At 59.8% G+C, this 22,908-nt stretch overlaps 3 protein-coding genes and 1 non-coding gene across 6 annotated transcripts in view; 2 read left to right on the forward strand and 2 right to left on the reverse strand.

Moving 5' to 3' along the window:
- Positions 1-4,979: 4,979 nt before the first annotated feature.
- On the forward strand, positions 4,980-5,050 carry TRNAG-CCC (transfer RNA glycine (anticodon CCC)). Its single transcript has one exon. It is a non-coding gene; the product is annotated as a tRNA-Gly (tRNA).
- A 353-nt stretch (positions 5,051-5,403) lies between these two features.
- METTL26 (methyltransferase like 26) lies at positions 5,404-7,074 on the forward strand. Its single transcript, XM_019756239.2, has 6 exons — positions 5,404-5,681; positions 5,806-5,968; positions 6,185-6,244; positions 6,566-6,633; positions 6,724-6,802; positions 6,873-7,074. The coding sequence occupies exons 1-6, from the start codon at positions 5,485-5,487 to the stop codon at positions 6,918-6,920; spliced, it is 615 nt and encodes a 204-aa protein (XP_019611798.2). The 5' UTR covers positions 5,404-5,484; the 3' UTR covers positions 6,921-7,074.
- Positions 7,075-7,472: 398 nt separating this feature from the next.
- WFIKKN1 (WAP, follistatin/kazal, immunoglobulin, kunitz and netrin domain containing 1) lies at positions 7,473-10,899 on the reverse strand. The gene is made up of 2 exons (XM_019756227.2): positions 9,649-10,899; positions 7,473-9,026 (listed from the first exon to the last, which is right to left on the reverse strand). The coding sequence occupies exons 1-2, from the start codon at positions 9,817-9,819 to the stop codon at positions 7,548-7,550; spliced, it is 1,650 nt and encodes a 549-aa protein (XP_019611786.2). The 5' UTR covers positions 9,820-10,899; the 3' UTR covers positions 7,473-7,547.
- A 192-nt stretch (positions 10,900-11,091) lies between these two features.
- Positions 11,092-22,908, reverse strand: part of RAB40C (RAB40C, member RAS oncogene family) — a 28,801-nt gene continuing 16,984 nt past the window's right edge. For all 3 annotated transcript variants that reach the window (XM_019756228.2, XM_074322968.1, XM_074322969.1), the window contains exons 3-7: positions 20,238-20,298; positions 19,645-19,705; positions 14,092-14,169; positions 13,671-13,893; positions 11,092-12,865 (exon numbers count right to left, since the gene is read on the reverse strand). In XM_019756228.2, coding sequence (XP_019611787.1) covers positions 12,585-12,865; positions 13,671-13,893; positions 14,092-14,169; positions 19,645-19,705; positions 20,238-20,298 — 704 coding nt within the window. In that variant the 3' untranslated portion in view covers positions 11,092-12,584. The remainder of the gene's footprint in view (positions 12,866-13,670; positions 13,894-14,091; positions 14,170-19,644; positions 19,706-20,237; positions 20,299-22,908) is intronic.

Raw genomic sequence — 22,908 nt, forward strand, 5'->3', positions numbered from 1 at the left:
CAGGTCAGCAGTGAAGTCCAAGGAGCCGACGCCCCTGCCACTGACAGGCGCTGGGGTGCTCTGTGTGTACCCTGGAAACGAGGGTGCACGCACTCTTGTCAGTGGTTGCAGGGCCAGTGTGAAGGGTCCCTCTTGGCCTGGGTCTTGGGGTTTAGGGGGTCAGAGATGAGAAAAGGGGGTCTGCCCCCTGGGTTTGGGCAGAGACTTCAGGAGGCCCTGGGAATCTCCTACCCCACAGGACAGGAGCAGTGGGTGCATCCTGCTTCTGGTCTCAGCCTCAGAGGCACCCTCGGCTCCAGGGAGGAGGAGGCCACTTACGGATACAGGAGCAGTGTGGCAGGGTGGGACGTGGGGAGACAGAAGGTGGGTGGGGCGGCCAATTTGCCTGGTCTCCTGCATGGGAGAAGGCAGTTCCACCTCCCCACCCTCCTCCAGGCAGTGGGGTAGGACACGACCCACTGCACTGACAGTGCCTCAAGGCCTTGGTGACCTCCAGGGAGTCTGGAGGCCCAGGAACAAGGCCTGCCCTGAGGGGTAGGATATGCCTGGAGCCCCACCTAGGAGGGCTCTGCCCCACAGGGTTCCTTCTGAGAATCAGAGAAGGTGCTCACAGGCTGCTCAGGGCTGTTCCAGGCCGTGGATTGGGGGGGCCCGATGGGGGGGCGGGAAACCGCAGCACTCTGGGTTTGTGAGCCTGAGAGCCTAGTGGCACCCTGTTGTCTTCCATTTGGTTGAGTTCAATCCTTAACATCCCCCCACCCAACAAAACAAACTTTGCCCCCAGTTTCTGGGTTGCCCCCAGGCTTGGCAACCACCCTGGGCCCTCAGGGCTCCTGTACTGCTCCCACAAATATTTGAGGAGGCTCAAGCTGCCTGGCCACAGGGCCTGGGGTGTCCACTGGGGACTTGTCCCAGCTGCTGCCCCAGGAGGCTTGCCCTCAGTACAGTGAACATTGGGTTCCTGCAAACCCAGCCCCCTCACCCCACACACCCCCTTCAGAGCAGAGTGGCCTGACGCCTCCCACACAGGCAAGGCTGAGAGGCCTGGGAAGACAACACGCAGAGGTCACAACTGGGACGAGTGGGGGCGGGAGGGGGGGGAGGGCGGAATGACGAACCAGCAGGACGCCCACCGCACCTGCTCGGTGCTCTCGCAGGTGACGCCTTGGGCTGTGTGGGGTGACCAGGCCTGCTCGGGGACCCTCAGGGAAGCTTGCGGCCTAGGAATGGCTGGAGCTGGACCGTCTTTCTTCTCGTGTCCCCCCCCCCGCCCCCCCATACAGCCCCTTGGCTCTGCACCCTGTGCTAAGGGAGGCTGAAGGACAAGTGAGCCCCTCCCAGCTGCCTCCTCTTCAGGGCCGGGCCAGGCTGGGCTAGGCCTCTGCCCCTGAGAAGTGACAGGGGGCTGGTGAGCCCAGTCCCTCAGACAAGCGCATGGCCGGGGAGGCCAGGCCTCCCTTTCCACCCGTGGGGCCCATATCCCCCCCCCCCCCGCAGCATCAAGGCCAGCGTGGCCCTGCATCATCCGCCCTGGCCTTCCTGGCGGCCTTGAGCATGTTGCTGACTCACTCTGGGGAGACACCACAGGGTGAGGGGTCTGAGGGGGGCCTGTGTCCTGAGGACTTGTGTTCCTGGCAGAGGGAGCAAGGCCCTGGAATGGGGGCGCAAGCTGACAGGAGCTCTCTGAGAGCTCCTCCCCACCCCCCCAAACCAGGCTGACCTGTTTGAGGGGAGGGACGGGCCCATTGACAGGCAGACAAGCCTGGTCTTTGCTTAAACCCTCTGGTGTCAAGGCCCCAAGCCCTAATCTCCTGGCCCTGCCCACAGGCCTTTTCTGAGGTCAAAGGTTGGGTCCAGAGCCCTGGGAAGGGCCCAGGGGAGACAGCCCAACTGGGATGGTCCTGACAGCAGGGAAGAAACGGGGTGCAGGACAAGCAGGGGCTGGAGGGGTGGGAGGGTGAGAGCCCAGTGGTCTCTAAGGGACGCTGAGCCACGGGAGCAGGGGGAACAGAGAGGAGGAAGGCCAGGTTGTGGGGGGCACCTGCTTGGGGGGGGGCTGGCCTCCTGCAAAGGGGCCTTACCAGCCTCACTGCTCCCAGGACCCAAATATGTATGACCACAAATGACACCTTGGCATTGTAATGGAGCCTGGCAACCAAGGGGCATGGGATAGGCCCAGCCCGGGCCCCCAAGAGCTCAGCTTGGTTCTCCTGGACAGGCAGGAACCCCAGTCAACACAAGGTTCTGCCCTCCCCTTCCCCCGCCGGCCTCCCTGGCCTTCCCACGCGGAGGAGAAACTATTCAATGACATGACTGCCGACTCTCAAGCTAGATCCAGGACAGAGACCGCTTCCCCCTTAACCCCTCTCACTGTCTGATCCACCCCTCGCTGTGCCCCAGGTGTGCTGGTTCCTGGAGGAGGTCTTTCCCTTCCGTAGGCAGGCACGTGGTAAAGTGTTCTTTCCCTCATCTGGGGTGGGTCATGCCCTCGTACCCACACCCATCCTTCTTGCCCGGTCCTATCCTTAGTGCCTGCCATGTCATCTTGTCACTGCCCAAGATACACCTCTTATGTAAGTTCTCTTAATAAACTCTTGATATAGTGATAGAGTTGTCAATCTCTTTTGTTAGTCTCTTGGCGTCCTGGGATTTGATGTAACACCCTGGATCCCTGCGATGGCAGCGAGGCCTGCAGAGGCAGCAATCCGCAGCCAGCAGCCCTTCCACTGTCAGAAAGGCCAGGAACGCATCCTGGAGTTGGAGCTGGGAATCTAAGGGAGGGAACCTCACCCAACACGTGGAAAAAATGGTTGGCAGGGTAAGAGAAGACCTTTACCTCTGGGACCCCAATCATCATAATAAAAACAAGTACTACTTTTCTCTTTAAAAAGCCTCTAGATGCAAAACTAAAATTTTATGTAAAAGAAGAAGCTTATGTTTTCAATCAGGCTCAATTACATTCCATATCTGAAGTCACCAACCCAGACTGGAGGAGGGGCTTCTGCCAGTGGAGGGGTGGCCACAGGAAAAGGCTCTGGCTGGATGCTCCCACACCCACTGCCCAGCTTCTGGGGATTGCCCGGCCCATTGCCAAACCCAAGTGAAGTGGGTTGAATGGTGGTCCCTAAAAGATACGTGCACCCAGAAGCTCAGAATGTGACCATGTTTGGAAAAAGCAAGATGAAGATTTTGAGATAAGGTCATCCTAGATTAGGGCGGGCCTCGAATCCAATGATGAGAGTCCTTGTAAGACAAAGGAGCAGGAGGTGTGGTCACAAAGACACAGACAGGAGACGGTGGCCAGGTGAAGATGGAGGCAGAGAGGAGAGCTTCTGACAGGCCGGCTATAAATCGTGGTTCCCACAACCGACCCATCCTTGCATTACGTAATTCACTAGAAGGGCTCACAGAACTCAGGGAAACACGTATGTTTACTGGTTTGTTATAGAGAATACAACTCAGGAACTGCTGATGAAAGAGATGCACAGGGACGGTGTGGGAGGGGCGGAGCTGCCACCGCCACCCCCAGCAGTGTGGGTAGAAATTCACGTGTTCACCAACCCAGCAGCTCTACAAACCCCTTCATTTAGAGTTTTTATGGAGGTTCCATTACGCAGGCATAACTGATTGTCACTGTTCATTGGTGATCAGCTCAGTCTCCAGCCCGTCCCACCCAAGGAGGTTGGGAGTAGGGCTGAAAGTTCCAACCCTCTAATCACAAGGTGGGTTCCCCTGGCAACCAGCCCTCATCCTCCAAGAGTCACCTTAAGGGTATAAACCCAGGTAAGGCTGAAAGGGGCTCATTAGTGAATAAAAACATGCTCCTCTCACCCCATCACTCAGGAAATCCCAGGATTTTAGGAGCTCTGTACCCGGAGCTGGGACAAAGACCAAATATATATTTATTACCCAACGTCACAGGGTGGCCCATGCCCAGGGAAGCCAGCAGGAAGCCAGTGGCTCTAGGTTGGCGAGGAGTGGTGAGAGGCCTGGGTGGTGAGGGGCGTAGGCAGTGAGACCCCAGGTGACCACTGCTCATAGGTGGGGGTCAGGGGAAGGGAGTGCATTGAGAGACACAGCTCTACCACCCAGAGACACGGAAAATAGCCGACAAACCAGAAGAAAGTGAGGCAAAAGGCGAGTCAAGTAAAGAAAGCGCGGCTCTGTGAAGTGGGAAAGACCGCTGAAGAAACACGGCTGGTCACGACGTAGAAGCCCAGCGGGGCCGCCTGGAGGCGAGGGGGTCGGCCCACTGAGTGGGACTATCCCGGGTGGGATCTACTACTTCCTTCCAGGTCTGACCGGCCCCTGATCCCAACCTGGACGCCCCCTGGCGGGCAATTCCAGGCGAAAGTCCGGGTCAGGGCCATCTGAGCCCTAGCAGAGGGCCGTAGGGTGGGTCTGCGGGGTTTCAATGGTAAAAAACTGTCCAGCAAGAGATAAGCTAGCGAAACAGGGCCAACTGGGCGAGCACTCTGGAGCCAACAAATCGGCCTCCGGTTGGATTCAGGGGTCACCGACCCCTCACAACATCCGTAGACCCTGGACCAGTGCTGACCATTCATTGTCCTAGAGAAGCTCTGAGCATCACAAGGTTCCCCCGTATCAGGACCGCTTCGCCCACCCGCAGCTCCGCCCCAGTAGGAAGCCCACCACGGCCCCGCCCCCATCGGCTCCGGATGCCCGCGGTTGCCATGGTTTCCCCCGTGCAAGCCTGACTCGGGGCCGTCCTTACACCCGCGTCCCGCATCCCGGCTCCTTCCCCTCTGACCCTGGGCGCGCAAGCAGCACTGCGAGACTCCCACCGTCACGGACCCCGGCGCTCCTACCCTAGTTGCTGGCTGTGGTACCCTGGGCCCGGCCTCCCGACGGCGGCGGCGGCGGTGGCAGCGGCGCGGCGCAGGCGCTGTGGCATTTCTGAGCACGACGCGGTTGCGTCACAATCTCCTAGGTCTCACCGGCCACCGCGCCATCAACAGGCGCCGCTGGTGTAGTGGTATCATGCAAGATTCCCATTCTTGCGACCCGGGTTCGATTCCCGGGCGGCGCAATTGTCCTTTTAGGTTTTCCCCATCTCAAAAAAGTTATCTCTCGCTCAAAACAGCAATTTCAAAACGAGAGCAAACCAGAAAGAAGGGGGAACCATCCATTCCGACACAGCTCGAACGAGACGAACATTTGCCGAGAGTGACAAACACTATGAAAATGTTAGGACGTCCATGGCGACAGGGCCTTGAGCTGAAGAGCACCTGCAAACCAGCGACCCCAGATCGCCGCCCCGTCCCCCGCCGAGGGCTACTGCTTCCTGAGCGCCTCCTGAGGCTGCGGTTCCTTTAACCCGCCGCGCGCGTCCTCCTGGGAATTGGAGTCCTTGAGGGGGCGGGCCTCGCGGAGGCCGGACTACAACTCCCGGCGGGCTTCGCGACGACTGGACTACGGCTCCTGATAAACTATCGCTCCTGGTGGACTATCTGTGCGGTAACGATGCTGGTGGCGGCGGCTGCCGAGCGGAACAAGGAGCCTATCGTGCGTGTGCTGCGGCAGTATGTGGACCCGACCCAGCGCGGCGTCCGCGTGCTTGAGGTGGCCTCGGGTTCCGGCCAGCACACGGCCCACTTCGCGCGGTCGTTCCCCCACGCCGAGTGGCAGCCTTCGGACGTGGACCAGCGCTGCTTGGACAGGTGCGGGGGAAGGCGGGATCCCGGGTGGTCACCCCACGCCACCGTGACCTCTGTGAGCAGGTTTGCAGGGAGCGTCAAGAACGGGTGCAAAAGGCCTCCCTACCCACGTGCTGCCTTCCCACAGCATCGCCGCCACTACTCAGGCCCAAGGGCTGTCCAACGTGAAGCCTCCGTTGTACCTGGACGTGAGCTGGGATTGGGAGCAATGGGGCGGGATCCTGCCGCAGTCGCTGGACCTGCTGCTCTGCATCAACATGATCCACATCAGCCCTCTGAAATGCACCGAGGTCTGTGGGCGCGCGGGCTAGCCACCCAGGGGCCAGCACCTGCGCCATGCTGCACCCCTCTCCCTGCACTGGGAGGGCGCAGGGTGCTGGGTTTGCCCCATGTCATGGGGCACGGAAGCCAGGGGAGATCAGGTTGAGTCGCCAGCCCTCAGCCCAGGGCCCTTTTGGAGGCCTGGGGAGAGTTTCTCACTGCCATCCTGCCTCCGCCGTCCCCAGGGGCTCTTCAAAGCAGCAGGACACCTGGTCAAACCCAAGGCGCTGCTCATCACCTATGGGGTGAGTGCTCCTGCCAGAACTGAGCTTCTGATCCCAGTCAGGCTCAGCTGTCCTCTCCTTTCTGGACTCCCTCCCTCCTGTCTCAGTATTTTCAGTTGCTCTCTCCCCAACTAGTGTCATGATTGAAACACACCGAGACCCTCCCCTCCATCTCCCTGCTCCCCTTGGCTCACCAGCTGGGGTCCTCAGCTGTCCTCTCTTGGGGGCAGGGAGCTGTGTGTCTTTTTCATCCTCTGGGCGCCAGCTTGCAAGTCTGCATGGGTCTGACTGGGGAATGGTGACCCTGGGGCTGTGGGCAGAACCGTCCCCCTGTCTCCACAGCCCTATGCTGTCAATGGGAAGATCTCCCCTCAGAGCAATGTGGACTTTGACCTGGCCCTCAGATGCAGGTTAGAACTGGGTGGGACGGGGGCCTGGCTGGGAGGGCAGGTGGGCTGGGTGGTCCTCAGGCCATGACTCCACCTCCGTTCCCCCTGCAGGAACCCTGAGTGGGGACTGCGCGACACAGCCTTCTTGGAAGACCTGGGCAAGGCTAACGGCCTGCTCCTGGAGAAGATGGTAGGTGGGGAGGGCTGGGGACACGGGTGGCCTCCCTGGGCAGCTTCTCCAGCCAAAGTATCTCGCCCAGGTGGACATGCCAGCCAACAACAAGTGCCTGATTTTCCGGAAAGAGTAAGCCATCCCCCTTGGCTCTTTCTGGGACAAACCCAGACAGCCAGCCTCTGCTTCCGTGGGCCAGGCCATGGGGACTGGCCCTGCCCAGTCTGGGGGCTCTTGGCCAGTGGCCACAGGGCTGCTGAGAGCCTGGGAATAAAGTGTTTCCCGCTGTCCTTTTGCTGGTGTCTACTCCTCCGCCTGGGAGCACCGCTGGTGCTGCTGGGTGGGCAGGCTGTCTCTGAGGGCTCCATACTGGGGGCAGGACGGGTCTGGCCTGTGGGGTCAGGACCTGGGGACGTCCTGGACCCTACTGCTCTGCTTGGGCAGCAGAGAAGGAAGGAAGAGGACCCAGGGACTGCTGAGGCAGGACTGAGCTGGCTGCATGGCCCTCCACCACGGGAGGTGGCATCCCCCTCTGCGCCTCCTGCAGGGAGACAGGAGGCTCCCCAAGGGGGACGAGGTGCTCTCTGCTGAGCTTGGACTGGAGCCAAAGCCCCAGAGTGGTGGCAGGACCCCAGGGGAAAGGTGATACCCCTGGGAGGCGCAGCATCAGCAGGCCACAGGTCCCTCCTGGGAAAACCGATTTTATTTGGAGGCACTGGGGGCTCTGCAGGGCAGGGGCAGGCAGAGCGCGGGGTGGGCAGGGCTAGTCCTGGAAGCGGTTGAGCAGCTCGCAGGCCTTCTTCTCCAGGAGCTCTGAGATCTTCTTGATGCGCTTCTCGCTGGCAGTGCGGACATAGCTTCCAGCGTCCAGGACGGCCACCCCGTCTCGCACCTCACCCATGATGACCAGTGGGCCATCACCGGCGGTCACATTGGGGCAGGGGCAGGCCCAGTCCATGCCACTCAGTGTCACCTCCAGGTACTTGGTGCCCAAGAACCTGAGGCCCATCTTGTCGTCCTTCAGTACGTCGTCTAGGGCCACACGGGCAATGCTGCTGCCGCCTGCCTCGGGCTCCTCCAGCACCTCGGTGAGCCGCCCCACAATGGCAAAGTCACTGCGGCACAGGCTCAGTGCCAGCTTGCTCCTGAGGCGGCAGGCCCGGCAGGGCGGCGTGCGCGGTACAGGGCAGGCGTCCTCACAGCTCTCTCGGCTCTCGAAGTTGTTGCTGTTCCCTTCACAGCCACCGTACACGAAGGGGTGGCACTGCTGCAGTAGCGGACTGTAGGCCCAGCGTGGCTCCCAGCCCTGGCACGGACCCTGCACGGCCGGCAGCACGCAGGTGTCCCCAGGGCCGCGGACACAGGCCTGCTGGCATGCCTCGTAGGTTTCAAAGCCCCAGGTGCTGCCATCACAGCTGCCAACTGGGAAGGTCATGCAACTGCCCCGCTGTGGGTCAAAGTACCAGAGAACTTGGCTGGAGGGGGGGTTGGCACAGACCTGCGTGTTAGGCAGGCACTCAGCCAGGGCGGAGGCGGTGGGGGCCTTGTCCCTGGCCGGCTCCCGCTGGACCACGGAGAGCGGAAAGTCGGCCCGCAGCAGGCCGGCAGCGTTGCGTGCGGTGCAGGTGTAGAGGCCGGCGTCCTCAGGCCGGGCATTGTAGAGTACCAGCTGTCCTATGCTGGTGACCACCACGTTGCCGTACATCTGGTCGGGCCTCATGATCAGGTTTTCCCGCTGGTCACTCTGCTTCTCCCAGGTCACAGCAGGTGGCGGGCGGCCGCTGACATCGCAGTGGAGGCTGGCAGTGCCCCCCACATAAACCACCTGGGGGGAAGGGCTGCTGTAGAGGGCAGGTGGCACTGGGGTGTCCCCAGGCGTCGGGCGGGCGGTGGTCTCGGGAGGCCCTGGGCTGCTGGGGGGCCAGCTGAGGATATGTTTGCAGGGCACGACGTGCAGGCGGAGGCCACGCAAGCAGGCCTCGGCGTCCATGTAGCAGCGATTGTAGTAGGTGAGGCCGTCTGAGGCGCAGGTGAAGCTGGGCTCCTTCTCACAGCGGTCACGGCAGCGGCACACAGGCTGCCCGTCCCAGATGTCACAGTCAGAACCCTGCTGCGGGCACGTGAAGCCCTCGCACGACGCCACCAGTGTGGGCATAGCCGGGCCACCATCGGGGAAGCGGGCAGCCACGCAGCTATGCAGCCCACACACATTGGTGCAGCACTTCTCAGCGGCCACGCAATCCTGGAGGGGTGGGGGACAGTTCAACAGGTGCCCTAACACCCAGCAGCCCTGCCCAGGGCTCTGGCTTGCTGCTTCTCCCTGAGTCTGTTTCCCTTCTGGAAAACAGGTTTGCACAAATTTGCTTTCCATCCAATGCAGTGAGCTACACCTGCCTCATACACCAGTCCTGTATGTCATCTCATTAAATCCTCAGACCCTGCCCCCCAAAGCAGGGTTTGTTTATTCCCATAGTACAGATGAGGAAACTAAGGCCCAGGGAAGACGGGCAGCATGCTCAAGGCCACTTTGGGCGAGGCAGGGCCAGGCTGCAAAGGCAGGATATCCAAATGTGGCCCCTGCCTTTCTCTACCTGACTGGTCCTGAGAACAACTGGCTCCAGGGTGGGGGTGAGCAGGTTTGGGAAATGAGGGCAAAGGCTAGGGGTGTCCCCTTGGATCCTCATGCAGGGCACGGCCTGAAACCCTGGCAGGAGTGTGGGAGCCAAGGAGGAAGTAGGCTCCCGGGGCTGGGGTACTCTGCAGGCAAGGCCTAGGAACGGGTGTGTCTGGGCTTCTTCCAGGCCACCCCAGTTCCCTGGGACCTCCACCGGGGCGGGGCGGGTAAGGGTGAAGCCCATGCTCACCTGGTCCCCGACGCACTCACGCTCACAGGTGCTCTGGGCGTCCACCCACAGGTTGGGGCTGAGCTGGTTGGGGCACACCCCTGGGTGGCTCCCAGGCCCCTGCGGCAGGCTGGCCCCCAAGGTTAGCCCAACCAGGAGAAGGAGCGGCAGGAGCAGCCTCTGGGCCGACATGGGGACCACTGGGCCAGGGGGCGGGGGTGTGCGGCCGCCAGCCCCTCAGGCCCCAACGAGCCCTGCTCCCTGCAGGCATCCACCCGTCCAGGCCTGTAGTCAGGGCCCCTGCGAGGGCTGGTCCTCCAGGCTTCCCTTTGGCCCCCAAGGTCTGGGCCCAGAGCAGATGCTCGTCTCAACACCCGTGTGCAAAGGGCTGGGTGGGTTCCGGGTCTGCGCCCTGGCGCGGCCTCTTCCCAGTCTGGCCCCTCTATGGTCAGCGTAGGGCAGGGGGCAGGGAGAGGGGGTTGGGTTCGGGAGGGGCCGAGGCCCAGGAGCAGGGAGACACTGGCCACGAGGGTTACGGAGGGCGGAGAAGGGCCGGCTCTGGCCGGAGAGGGGAGGGGAGGGGACACTGTAACCGGAGCCCCTCCTCCCCCCAGGCCCTGGGCTGAGGGGATCAAAGCCGCCCGGCAGACCCTCCCAGCCCGGGTTCAGGACCGGGACGGAGGGGGAAGGGAGATCAAACGCAGGGGCTGCCAGGATCCGCCCTTACAAACCCTTCCTTGGGGCCCAGGAGCATCTGCTGAGGCTGCATGGAAAACATCCCGTGACCCTGTGCCTGACCTTCTGACCCAGGAGGCAGCGTAAGAAGAGCCTGGTCTGGTCAGAATGAGACCCAGCAATGAGTCCCAGATTTGGAGGATGCCACTGGTCTGCCCTGCGAGGGGGCCACGGGGCCAGACTGGATGGGGTTCAAGGCCCAGGACCCTCCTATAAAGCGGCAGCCAGAAGCGTGGTCCGAGTGTGGGAGTCGCGTTCAGAGCATTGCCCCCCATCCCTGCTGACCCCCAGGCCATTCACCACACCCGTGGGCCCTGGTCCTCAAGACCCACCCCAGGTCATACGCTGCACCCCTGGCTCCATGCCCACGCCCTCTCAGGCCAAGAAGGAACTTAAGTCAGCAAGGGTTCAGGATCCCAGGTTCCAGCTTTTGGGGGCAGCAAAGAGCATGTGGTCCGCCAGCATCTGTTTCCCTACCCCACAGGGAGGGAAAGACTGGGGAGGGCTGCCTGCCAGGCCCACGGAGAAAGGCAGCTCGCCCTGTGACGGGAGGCTGCTACAGCCAAGCTCAGGCCTCACGCCAGGACATGTACCACTGAGCGAGGCCAGTCACGGGACGGAGGGGTCCACAAAGTGTCAGAGCACAGACCCGCCCCAGTGCATCACACCTCCAACCCAACAACCAGTTAAAACCAGAGACTTTAATTCACATAAAACGCAGCCTGGAGGTCAGAGCTGAATTCCATTTACTGTACAAAGAAACAGTCCGAAACTAACTCAGGAATGGTGCGAGTGTCAGCAGCGAAGGGTAGTGTTTGTGTGGGGAACGCAGCACAGTCCACGTCCTCAAAAGAAAGTCTGTGAGATTTGGTTCAAAGTCCAAAGAAAGGGGTGGGGTTGGCAGGACAGGCGGGGCCTCCTCTGCCTGACCCTGCTGGTGGCCAGGTGTCGGCAGGGGCTCCCAGGCACCCTTGCTCCTATGGGCCTCGGCCCCCCCCGCAACGTGCCTCCCAGAACAGCGGACACGGGGCTGCCGTGGGGGGAATGCCCACCACAGAGGGGTCCCAGAATGGGGGGTGGTTCAGGCCCAGGGAGGGCCTGGCAGGAGGTAGAGTTAAGCACCAGTGTGACCAGTGACTATGTCACCAGCCAGGCAGGTGGAAGGAGGCCAGGCTTCCAGCTCAGGGCTGGCTGCCAGGTCGTGGAGAAGGGGTTCACTGCTGTGGCTGCTCCAGGTGGAACCACCAAGAAATGGATCAGCATGGTCCTGGTGACACGTGACCTCATAGAGGGGTGATGCTGGGCGAGGAGCAGCTATGGGGTGACACCAAGGTCAGGGAACAGAAGCTGGCGAGCGGGGTCCAGACGCCCAGGAGGCGAGTGGGCAGTGACTCAGTACAGACCTGCAAAGCACCTGGCAGTGCCTTGCGGGTTTATCACCCACAGACAGCTCTGCGTCTTCACTTGGAGACAGTGAGCCTGTCTCACGTAGCAACATATGTAAACGTGACCCAAGATGCCCCCACACAAGAAAGGATGTGGGGCGCACCCCGCTTCTCCTCTTGCAGAAATGCCGGTGCTCCACTTGGGATCCAATGGCTCCATGACACGCTGGGACGTCACCTAAGAAGCTGCAGCACCCTGTGCAGCCTGCCAGGACCACACAGGCACCACTGCCCAGCACTGTGTGGTGGGCTCACTGGCCACCATCTCAGAAAGACCAGAATGGGCAGGGGGGTCCGAGACTGCTGCCCAAAGCTCCACATGTCCCCACGGGCCCTTGCACAGCCCGTACCCCACATGAAGTGTATGTGACAGTGGATTCGTTCCGGTCTTTGCCGCAAATCCCTCCCTCTCCAATGTCCCAAAGTTCGTCCCCACGAATGGACTCAGGTTCACCCCGTGGCTGCATTAAGGCTTCCCTGTCAGCCCTTTAAAAAGGTACAAAAGTGGTGAAATGTCTTCTCTATAAATAAAAGAGCGAGCCAGGCTCTGTGGGAACGCAGGCCAGTCCCCGTGAGGAGGGACCAGGCGGGGCATGTGGAGACCTGGACTTGCTCATCTGGCGGAGAGGCCACCTGCCCGTTAGGCGCACCCATGCTCCGGGGAGGGGCCGTGTGGCCAAAGTCTTCCCTGTACACGGTGCCGGAAGCCCCCTCCAATCCTGAGCCCTCACTCGCCGAGTGCATCTGGGCAGGCGCAGGCGGCACTTGCCTGCCCGGCTAAGAAATTTTGCAGTTGCTCCTGGAGCAGTTCTGGGGTGGGCTCTGTGGGGGGCGGATGGACTTGGACCTCTTGAGGCTGTTGCCCTTGCTCCCGCCGCCCCCCGCCCCACTGGCCAGCGAGTAGGAACGCCCGTGCATCATGACAGCATTCATGCCATTGGCCATCGAGAAGGACTTGAGGTGGCTTTTGATGGTGACAGGCAGCGGGAGCTTATCGATGAGGTGAACGGGGGTGCAGGAGACGATGGCACGGCAGCAGAGGTCCTGCAGGCTGAACACTGAGGGGGAGCAGAAAGGGGAGTCAGAACTCAGGGATCAAACCATGGGGGAAAGGGGGTCAGTACAGGGTAGTCACATGATGAGGGTCAGGCTACAGTGGGAGGTGTCAGGTGGGGGGAGGATCAGACCATGGGGAGGGTGGTCAGATTGGGGGTGTTGATGCGGGAGGATGGGGTGCTGCAAGATCTCAGAGCCTCAGGCCTCAAGGCAGGAGGGCGAGCAGTTGTTTGACCAGATGAGCACAAGTGACGCTCAGTGGGAGGCAGAGATTTCCGGACCTGGACCCTGGATGCCCAACACACCACCGGGAGCAGCCAGTGGATGGCGCCCTGCTCCGGCTTTCTCCCTAGAGCTGCACACTGAGAAGTGCCCTGGGGAACGCACTTCTGAGGGCTCGGCCAGCTCTGCCCCCAGCACTTGGCAGCTGTGGGGGGGGTGGCTCATGCCCGTGAAACAGGGAAGCATACAGCCAGGCTCTTTATGGCTCATCTCTAGGAGGGAGGGGCTGGAAGCCGCTCCCATTTGCTCTGGGACACATCAGGGCCCACAGCAACCCCCCCAGCACAAGGCACCACTGGAGGATAACACACAGTCCCCTCCCATATCTCTGGGACCCCCCCAAACAAAGGACACACAGGGAAGAAGCTGGTTCTGCCACAGTGCATCGTGGAAGCCCCACAACTAGGGAGCCCGGACCCCTGAGAAACCATGATCTCTGAAAGGCTGACGTTCGGTTCTCAGGCCTCGGGGCCGCGCCTCACCTCGGGGGGCTGCGCCTCACCTGGGGGGGGGGCTGTGCCTCACCTCGGTTGGGCCTCCAGATCTTCTCCATGCCGTGCCGCATGAGCACGATGCGGGACAGCTCCGTGAAGGATTCGGTGACGTTGAAGTTGCACAGCGGGCTGACCTCAAAGAAGGTCATGCAGTTCTTCTCCGCGTAGGCGCGCGCCTGCTCCGTGGGTACTTGCCGCTTGAAGGCCAGGTGCAGCCGGTTCCCGACCAGGATCCGGGGGACCCCAGGCGCATGCTGGGGGCACAAGGTTCAGTGAGGCATGAATGCGGGCTGCCCCCCTGGCTGTCCTCCCTCCCGATGCTGTGACAAGGTGGGGCTCGGACCCGTGAGGCTGAACCCCTTAGAGCAGGGCCCCGTGGTCAGTGCTTGAGGTGAGGAGCCGGGGCCCCGGGAGGGGGGGCCCTGGACGGCGTCCACGGCAGGCGCACCCACCTCGTCAATCTCCTTGATCCAGCGGTCGATGCCGTCGAAGGACCAGCGGTTGGTGATGTCGTACACCAGCAGGATCCCCTGCAAGGCAGGTGCTGAGGCGCGGCCAGCGGGCACCTGTGCTGTGCCCGGGGGCCCCGAGGGCCGACGTGCCCGCCCTCCCAGCACAGGGCCCTCAGCACGGCCACAGCTCTCGGGGCCTCGGTGGCTGACTTACTAACACCTGGCAGTGGGGACAGCACAGCGCGCGGTGCCTGTCACTCTGCAGAGGCCTCTGGCACTGGGCACTGCGTGTCACCGTGGCCAGGCCTGGGTGGCCCTGACGCCGCGTGTGGGCTGGGAGCCACATCACGACAGGCGATCTTACGTGCTCAGTGCTGCCCCTTCCTCCCGCTGGGGACTCCGCTGAGATGGGGCTCAGCTCTTCCCTTCAAGCACATCGGAAGCAGGAGCCCATGGCCGTTCATAATAAGAGTCCCAAGAGCTACGACAGGCACACAGGGACCCCCGGTGAGGCGCAGGCAGGTGTGGGCGGCGTCCCCGACACTGTCCTGGGGCTCGGGGGTGAGCGGAGCTGTTGCTCAGCTTTCTGCGCCAAACTCGCAGAGCAGGACAGAGGTCACTCCGGCCAACGTGTCTGCGGCCCCACCTGGCTCCGGGGACCTGCTCCGCGAGTTTCCTGTCACATCCCTTGGAGACTGATTAGAGCTCAGCTCTGGGCTTTCCTCCTCTGCCCTCAGTGTCTCAGCAGTGACCTGTCCCAGGCCTCAGGAAGGTGACTCCCGAGTGCACCGAGGCCCCCCAGCCTGTCTGGCCCTGCACGCCACTCGGAAGCAGACTCCCACCCTCCCATCCCACTGAGCCTTCACTTGGCCACGTCTCCATCACACACGGGCAGGAAAAAAGTGCAGCTGAAAAGCAAGGCACAGGGTGTTTTCCATCTCAAAATGAGAAATGTTAAAAGCCTTTCCCCTTAAAAATGTCCTTCATTGCCATCGGCTGCCGTGAGCTGCCAACCAACGACTGGCAACCAACTGCCCCAGCCGGGGGGAGGGCAAGGCTCATAACACCAGCGTGGGCCAGGAAGCTGTGTCCTACACAACTAGACTGAGAAACGACGGCTGGAACCGGAGTGGGGCGGGGAGGTGGAAGAAGGGGGGGAAATGTCCTTCAAATTTTGGAAGACTTAAGTGCAGTCCCTAGGTACTATTAAAACAAACATGACAATTACTTTAACACCCACCTGCTAACTCCTGCTCTCTGGACAGAAAGGCTTGCACAGAACACAGCCTCCTGCCACCCCGGAAGGGAAAGGCCCCCTTGAGCCCACTTGAAGGAGCAGAACCCATTTTGGTGGGGACAGACAGTAAGACTGGAAGGGAAGCAGCGGTAGCAGGAGTGAGTCCTGTTGCCTGGGGCACAGGGAACAAAGCCCCCTGGTCCGGGGGCAGGTGGGGACGCTGCACGGCCCTCCAAATCCCCTCCTAAGAAATCACTGAGCATGTGCCTGAAGACCAGCGCTCTCGGATGCTGTCAGAACATGAAACAAACCGTACATGCGCTCAGGGGGCTGCCGAGTAGGTCGAGGTGCAGCTGTGCCCCTCAGAGCACACGTGCCCATCCTGGGCGGGTGCACACCACACAGAAGCGCGTTCCCTAAACGCTACGTGCAGTACAGTGTTTTAAAACACAAACATACAGCACGCCACACAGGTTTCCATGGATATAACCACACACTGAAAGGCTGGATGGGGGCGTCTTGCTTATGTTACCTTTGTAATGTTTAAAGGCTCAAACTAGAGAGCGGAAGCCCATCTCTTGGGCACAGGCTTCCACAGCACCCCAAGGCTATTGGGGATCCCCTAGCTGCCCCCACCAGGCTGGCACCAGCCTCTGGGGCTGCCCAAATCTGACGGTCAGGGTTATGACAGAGGAGACCCACCAACACGCCAAGCACAGGGAGGAAGGATACAGAGCTGGTCACGTTGCAGGCAGCAGAGACCAGTGACCGTGGACTTGGCAGGGAAACCGAATTGAGGGTCTTAGTTATCAGAACCACCCCCCTCAAGGGGGTCAGCTGTGTGTCTCAAAGAGGCAGAAGGAGGGGCCAACAATTCTCACTATTCTCTCTCTCTTTTTTTTTTTTAACAATAAAATATGTGCTCACATTGAAAAGAATTAGTTAGCACGTGGGAGTATAAATAGCAGCTCATCCGCCCCTCCAGCGCCCCCGCCCCCGCCCCACTCCAGGAATAACCTATTGTTTCCTGACGTTTCTGCACAGCGCTGCTCTTCCCAGCACAGACAGGTCACGGTGCAAACCACGCGGTCCCCACCCGAGCCCTCCCCCACAGCTGGCACCTCCTGCCCTTCCCATAGTGGCAGCACTTCCGGCCAAGCTCATCAGTCAGTGCTGCCAGCTCTCAGGTCGTTTCCACCTTATTTTACTAGACATTTCTGAGCATATACGGCTCCAGCTGAAAGGAGTAGAACTGCTGGGCCCAGGAGTGGGTGCCATTGTTGCCCGAGTTACTGTCCAAGCCACAGCGTAAGATGCACAGATTTTAAGTGCGAACAGTTTGATGCGTTTGGACAAACACATATTCCTGTGCAATCACCACCCCCAAACAAGGTACAGAGGTGCATTTTAAAAAATTAAATTCCATTTTGGCACGTGCAGTGCATGTGTGAGGCACAGCTTCCAAGGAACACAAGCATCGGCGCCACAGCCACATGCACCCCTGGCTCTGCCCAGAAGCAAGTGACGCACCGAAAACGGGGAGCAACTGCCCAACAGTCCCTGACACATTCGCCCGCCCACCTGGGCGGTGCCAAGGGGCACTCACGGGATGGCAAGCAGCACCCCAGGCCATTGCCTATGTGAAACCCCTTTGGTGGGAATGAACCAGAAGGAGACCAGCACCGGGTCCTGCTCCCCCTGCTGCTCAGCCAGGTGACTCCAAACCTTCCACGGAACAGGACGTCCCTCTGCCCACAGCTCCCTCGGTACAGTGAGCCCAGGGGATGCTCTGTCTCCAGCAGCAGGAGGCACCAGCATCCCCAGGCGTCAGCAACAGACAACTAGGGCCCTGGGTCTAGGAGGTCGCAGACAGAGGTTACTCAGAACCATGAGACAGTCCTGTTGCAGGACAGGTGACAGCAGCCAGGGGCTGGCGGTGGCTTTTGCGACTGGGTCCTAACAGGCCCAACATGGCCTCTCCAGTCTTAACTAAGGGTGGGAGAGTGACAGGAAATACAAAACTCAACTGGGAAAGGCGGTCCTGCTACCCTTTGCACCAAACCGGTGGCGCTTACTCTGAATACCGTCTTCACGTCAGCGCTGCCACCACCAGGCACGATGGCAGTGGGACCGGGTGGGGCAGGGCCATTGAGACAAGGGCACTCGGGGGCAGCCTCGATTCCGAGCCCATCCCCCACCACCCGGGCCCAGATGGGTGACTGGCTCCTCCAGTTCAGAATCGACAAGGAGCTCAGGGATGAAAGCAAGAGCAACAAGACACACAGAACTGACCCGGCGGGACACTGGAGAGAATGTGGACGTGGTGACTCCGTGTTTGCTTTCTCGGAACACTGTGCACTCTGGCAAATGCCCCGGTTTGCGGGCTGTCCTCAGTTAGCTGAACCAACTGTCTGCAGTCTGCTGCACGTTTATACCCAGAGCATCTGACCAGCTGAGTCCTCAGGTTTGATCTCAGTGCCTTCTAGATGTTTCCCAGTTGCCCTTCATTATCATAACCCAAGGTAACAACCCCCTTATCTCTTGATTTTATTTTTTTATTACAAAAGTAATATGTGTTTATTATAGAAAAATTAGGAGATATTAACAAGCAAAAGAAAGACAACAGAACTGAGTCACCCCGCTGTCTGGGGCACGAGCACTGCCATTTGGAACAAGTTGTCTCATCTTGCTGTATGTACATCACGCATGTATGTAGTGATTTTAAATAAAAGGGGGGACCTGGGGGACCCGCTCCTCTGGAGGGCACCGGGTTCTGCAGGCAGTTCTCACTACTTAACCCCCCCTGGTTCCGATGTGGGGTGCTGACAAACACACCCAAGCTGCAGTCCACACCCCGATTATGTAGCATCAGTTGCTCCAGGTGGAACTGCTGGGGGAAGCACCTCTGCGGGCCCCCAACACTGGCACACTGGGGGACCATCAAGCGAGGTCTCCAGGTGCCGGCACCCACACCTCTGCAGTAGCTCCCAGGACAGTGCCGCCAAGCCCAGCCAGGGGTCCTCGGCTGCCCCTCAGCAGAGCGGAAGGCCACATTCAACGTCTCCCCACCTCCCACCATGGCTGAGAGGCCCCCACTACAGAAGGCCCTGCAGGAAGGCGCGGGTCAGGGGTCCCCGACAACATCTAAGCGGATCCAGCCAAATCCCTGGTGGACGTCTCTCCCGCTCGGCCTCCCCTCGTCCCCTGGAGCAGAAAGACGAGCAGGAGCACCGGACGCCCGAGCAGCTGCAGATGTCATCAGCCCTGACTCACAAAGCCAGAAACGGATACCACGCAGGGTTCCCCACGAGTCCAAGTCAGACTGAGGGCTACAGGAAGCCCTCAATCCTGCCAAGTGCAGACCCACCTGGAGCCTGCACCCCACACAGTCAAAGGCCCCCAAACACGCCCAAGAGCCCCCTCTCATACGAATGTGTGCTGTTCCTGGCGGGGGGTCCTGCCTAGGGCGTAGGGCAGGGCTGAGCAGGTCTGAACGTGGGGGTCCCCTTGACAATTCCAGAAGTCTGGGGTGGGAGTCATGGCCTGCTCTGCACTATAGACAGGCCTGGTCTCGCGTCCAGACCCTTCCTGATGACGCAGCCGCGGGAGCCTAGAGAGGTCTGCTCATGCAAGTACGTTCATCTCCCCTCTCCTTCCAGCCTTGAATCACACACAGATCCACTCAGCACACAAGCAAGTTGGGGGAGCCCAGAGGACAGAGGAAGGGCCGAGCAAACCCCTGCCTGCTCCCCTAAGGTGTCCCTGCACCCATGCACACTTTCCCAGGGTGCCCCCGCGCCCCTGTACACCCACCCAACATGGGTGCACTTCCATGGCAGCCCTTGGGACAGGCCCCATCTCCTGCTGACTGCTGACCCATCTCTCTGAGGTCCTGGCTGCCCCTCCCACAGCCCCTCCAACGCTCATTCTGCACAGTCCTGATTAGGAATCCAGCCCAGCCCACCCTGGGAGCCCCCAGCCTCCTCGCTCCACCCGTGGAGGTCCTGGGTGTCAGGGAAGTCCCTTTGGTTTCCTAGTGAAGCAGGTGAGCAAGCGGAGTCTCCCCGGTACAGGGTCCCGGCAGACCTCCCACGGCATCGGCGACAGGAGCCAGTGGGGACAGAGTGGGGACAGAGTAAGGATGTGGGGACCTGGTGCCCTCTGATGCTGAGGTCCCTTGCTCAGAGGACAGCCTAGTGGACGGCCGAGGTCCAAACATCAAACTTCCCCAGAAAGAGCCACGCACGTGGGGTGTGACAGCACAGAAATACGAGCTGTCCCTCTGGAGAGCAGCACCGCAGCGTCGCTGGTCTTACCTGGGCGCCTCGGGAGTAGGACCTGAAGATGGTGCAGAACCGGCCCTGGCCCGACGTGTCCCTGAAACACAGGGGGTGTCAGTGGGACACGGCTGTGGGACCCCGGCACGCGCAGTGTGATCCCAGCAGGGTATGCACTCCCACCCTCTTGCCCTCCACAGCTCACACTGGCCAACCTCTGAGGGCCCAGGTGCCACGGGAGCCCACCCTGCCAGGCCGGAGAACCCAAACCTGTGGGCATTTACTCTCAACGTCAAGGTTCTGGGAAATGCTCCTTGACGTGTGGCCCAGCAACGAGAGGGACGCGGGGCCGTGACCTCTGTGGCAATGTGTCTTTACGGGCAAAGGGAGCTGGGCTCCATCAGAACAAACAGCCTCGGACCTTTAGGTGTCTGCATAATGGAGCAGAACCCATTCCATTTTCACACAGCATCTCTTTCAACGGCTATTCCACGCGAAATGTAAACAGGACTCCTTCCTGTTTCTTCAAGGATTCTTGACTTAAGTCACTTAGCTTCCGAGGTCCTAGAAATACCTCTGAGGTGCTGGACCCCACCCCCGGCCCCAGCCCCGGCCCCGCAGCCCCCACTCACCAGAGCTCCAGCTTGACCCGCCGGCCGTCCAGCAGGATGGTGGTTGTCTTGTAGTCAATCCCTGTGAGGAAGCAGAGGGCGGCTGAAGGCAACTCCTGGGGACGAACCCGCCAGGACCCGCCTCACCAGGGCTCAGTCTACAGCCCAGTGGAGGCGAGAGGGGGAGGGGCACGCTGCCCACAGCTGAAGCCCTCGTGTCGCTCCAGCCCAGGGACCCGAGAGTGCTGGCCACCACAGCACCGGCCAAAGGGCAGGCGGCCCAGGAGCGGAGCCCAGCACGCCCACAGGACGACCGCTCATCTCCAATTGTCCTACTTCGTGTGGATCTCAGGGGGAACTCAGAAAAGCTCATCGTATTTCCGAGTTCTTGGGTTCACTGCAGCCCCCAGGTACTGACCACTGAGTGTGCATGGAACATTATTAAGGATAAAGTAATTGCTAAAATGCTATTTCTCTGGAGAGCTCTCTGCACGACCTATGCACGGCCTACCTTTTGTTTTTGTTTTTGTTTTATACCTTCATGGAAAAAAGTCCAAGAGAAGTTGGTAGGAGCAGGGACAGATCTTACATGTAAGATCGTCAACTGGTTTATGGCCCATCTGGAAACTTCCTAAGAGCTCAGTGTTTCCTCTTCCTCTCGTAAGCCTGAAAAATGTCACCAGTTTCATGACTGTATATGTCACTTGCTCCAAGAGGGCTTGGGAATGGGCAGAGTCACATAGGTGTTGCTCACGTGTGTGTGCATGTGCAAGCTGGCCTCAGAGCGTCTGCAGACGGCATGCTCCCTCAGGCACCGGTGCCTCTACCCCTGCTGGGCTTCTGCCTGGCCAACTCCTATCCACACGTCAAAACCCGGCTCCCACGCATCAAAGGACACTCCACAGAATGAAAATGCAACCCACGGAACAGGAGAAAATATTTGGAAGTCACATAGCTGACAAGGGACTGACATCCAGAATATATAAAGAAATCCTACAACTCCACAACAACAACAACAAAACAAGTAAAAACTGGGCAAAAGACTTACACAGAAAGGACCACACACACATGAAAAGATGCTCAATACACTGAACATCGGAGAAATGCAATCAAACCACAAGGAGGGATCACATCACCCCCATCACATGGTTATTACCAAAAACAACAGAAAAGGACAAAGGTTGGTGAGGATGTGGAGAAATCAGAGCCCTGGGGAGGATGGAAATGCTCACTGTGGAAAACAGTCTGGCAGTTCATCGAAGAATTCAATGCAGAATTACCAGATGACCCAGAAATCCCACGTCCAGGTTTATGCCCCAAAGAAGTAAAGGCAGGGAACTGAACATGTATGTATTTATATGCCCGTGTTCATAGCGGCGTTAGTCACAATAGTCAAAGGTGGAAACAACCCAAGTGTCCATCAAGGGATGAATAAACAGATTACATACAATGAACTACATACAACAGATTACATACAATAGATTACATACAATGGACTATTAGTCAACCTTAAAAAGGAACGAAATGCTGACACCTGCTCCAACATGGATGAACCCTGAGGACATTAAGCTCAGGGAAATAAGCCAGATACAGAAGGACAAATACTGTGACTCCACTTCTATGAGGTCCCCAGAGCAGTCAGTCGTAGAGACAGGAAGTAGGTTAGAGGTTCCCAGGGGCTGGGGGAGGGGGTGCGGAGTCAGTGTTCAATGAAGACAGAGTTTCAGTTTGGGAAGACGGAAAAGTTCTGGAGATGGACAGCTGGGATTGTCACACAACAGGGTAAATAAATGCACTTAATGCCTCTGATCTGCACACCTAAAAATAATTAAAGTAGTAAATTTCATGTTATGTGTATTTTACCACATCTTTTTTCTTTTAAAGGGAGAGAAGATTCTCAGAACTCAGGCCTGTCTCCACTGTCCCTGCTCTGAATCTGCCCTTCCCCCAGCTCTCCTCTGCTGATAACCAGCTTCTTTGGGTGGAAGCTCCTGGAATCCTCTGTGAAACAGGAAGCACAGATTTGGCCCAGGAATCGCCCCTTCTCAGTCCTGGCTCCACAGCTTCTGTGAGAATGACACTGGAGGGCAATTTCTAGCCAGGCTGTAGATGCAATGCCCATCCTCTAGGCGGCAACCCCTCCACGTGGCAGGTTGGCCCAGCAGGCCTGGGCTGAGGGGACTGGACGCTGACTGCCCCCAAGAAGGGAATGACCCTGCAGCCAGGCCACCCGGAGGTTGTGCTGTGGTGCAAGGGTCTGGCAGGCAGCTGCCACAGGAGAGCGCACGCAGGAAGGGCTCAGGAGAGACAGGGTACAGAGGACTGGCACCTCCGCTGTCCTTGCTGGGCCTCTTCTCCCTACTGGCATCGTGAGCACTGTGTGCCCTGGGCACCCTGCTGACCATCTGCCCACATTCCACCCAGGACAACAGGACGTTAACTTCAGTCTGCGCCAGAAAGGATGCCCTGTCCCTGCTCCCTGGCGGCTCCGCTCAACGCTCCGCCAAACACACACGTGGGATGTACGCAGACAGGCACTCAGCGTGGGAACTGGTATCGAGGGGGCCCCCTCTCCCTACCCTCCTCCTGCTGCACAGCCCCCCTCGCATCAGAGAACAGGGTTCTCAGGACACTGCGGAGAGGAGCTGCAGTTCCATGGCTGAGCCACGTCACTGCTGAGGGGATTTAGACT

This window comes from Rhinolophus sinicus, linkage group LG18 (genome assembly GCF_036562045.2).
Source record: "Rhinolophus sinicus isolate RSC01 linkage group LG18, ASM3656204v1, whole genome shotgun sequence".
Classification (NCBI taxonomy): domain Eukaryota; kingdom Metazoa; phylum Chordata; class Mammalia; order Chiroptera; family Rhinolophidae; genus Rhinolophus; species Rhinolophus sinicus.

Excerpts from the sequence above, each read along its gene's own strand:
- WFIKKN1 (XM_019756227.2), bottom strand. The coding sequence starts at position 9,819 with ATGTCGGCCCAGAGGCTGCTCCTGCCGCTCCTTCTCCTGGTTGGGCTA. Across the intron at positions 9,027-9,648 it reads GTGAGTGCGTCGGGGACCAG|GATTGCGTGGCCGCTGAGAA; the intron begins GTGAGCATGGGC and ends CCACCCCTCCAG.
- METTL26 (XM_019756239.2), top strand. The coding sequence starts at position 5,485 with ATGCTGGTGGCGGCGGCTGCCGAGCGGAACAAGGAGCCTATCGTGCGT. Across the intron at positions 5,682-5,805 it reads GACCAGCGCTGCTTGGACAG|CATCGCCGCCACTACTCAGG; the intron begins GTGCGGGGGAAG and ends GCCTTCCCACAG. Across the intron at positions 6,634-6,723 it reads GACCTGGCCCTCAGATGCAG|GAACCCTGAGTGGGGACTGC; the intron begins GTTAGAACTGGG and ends TTCCCCCTGCAG.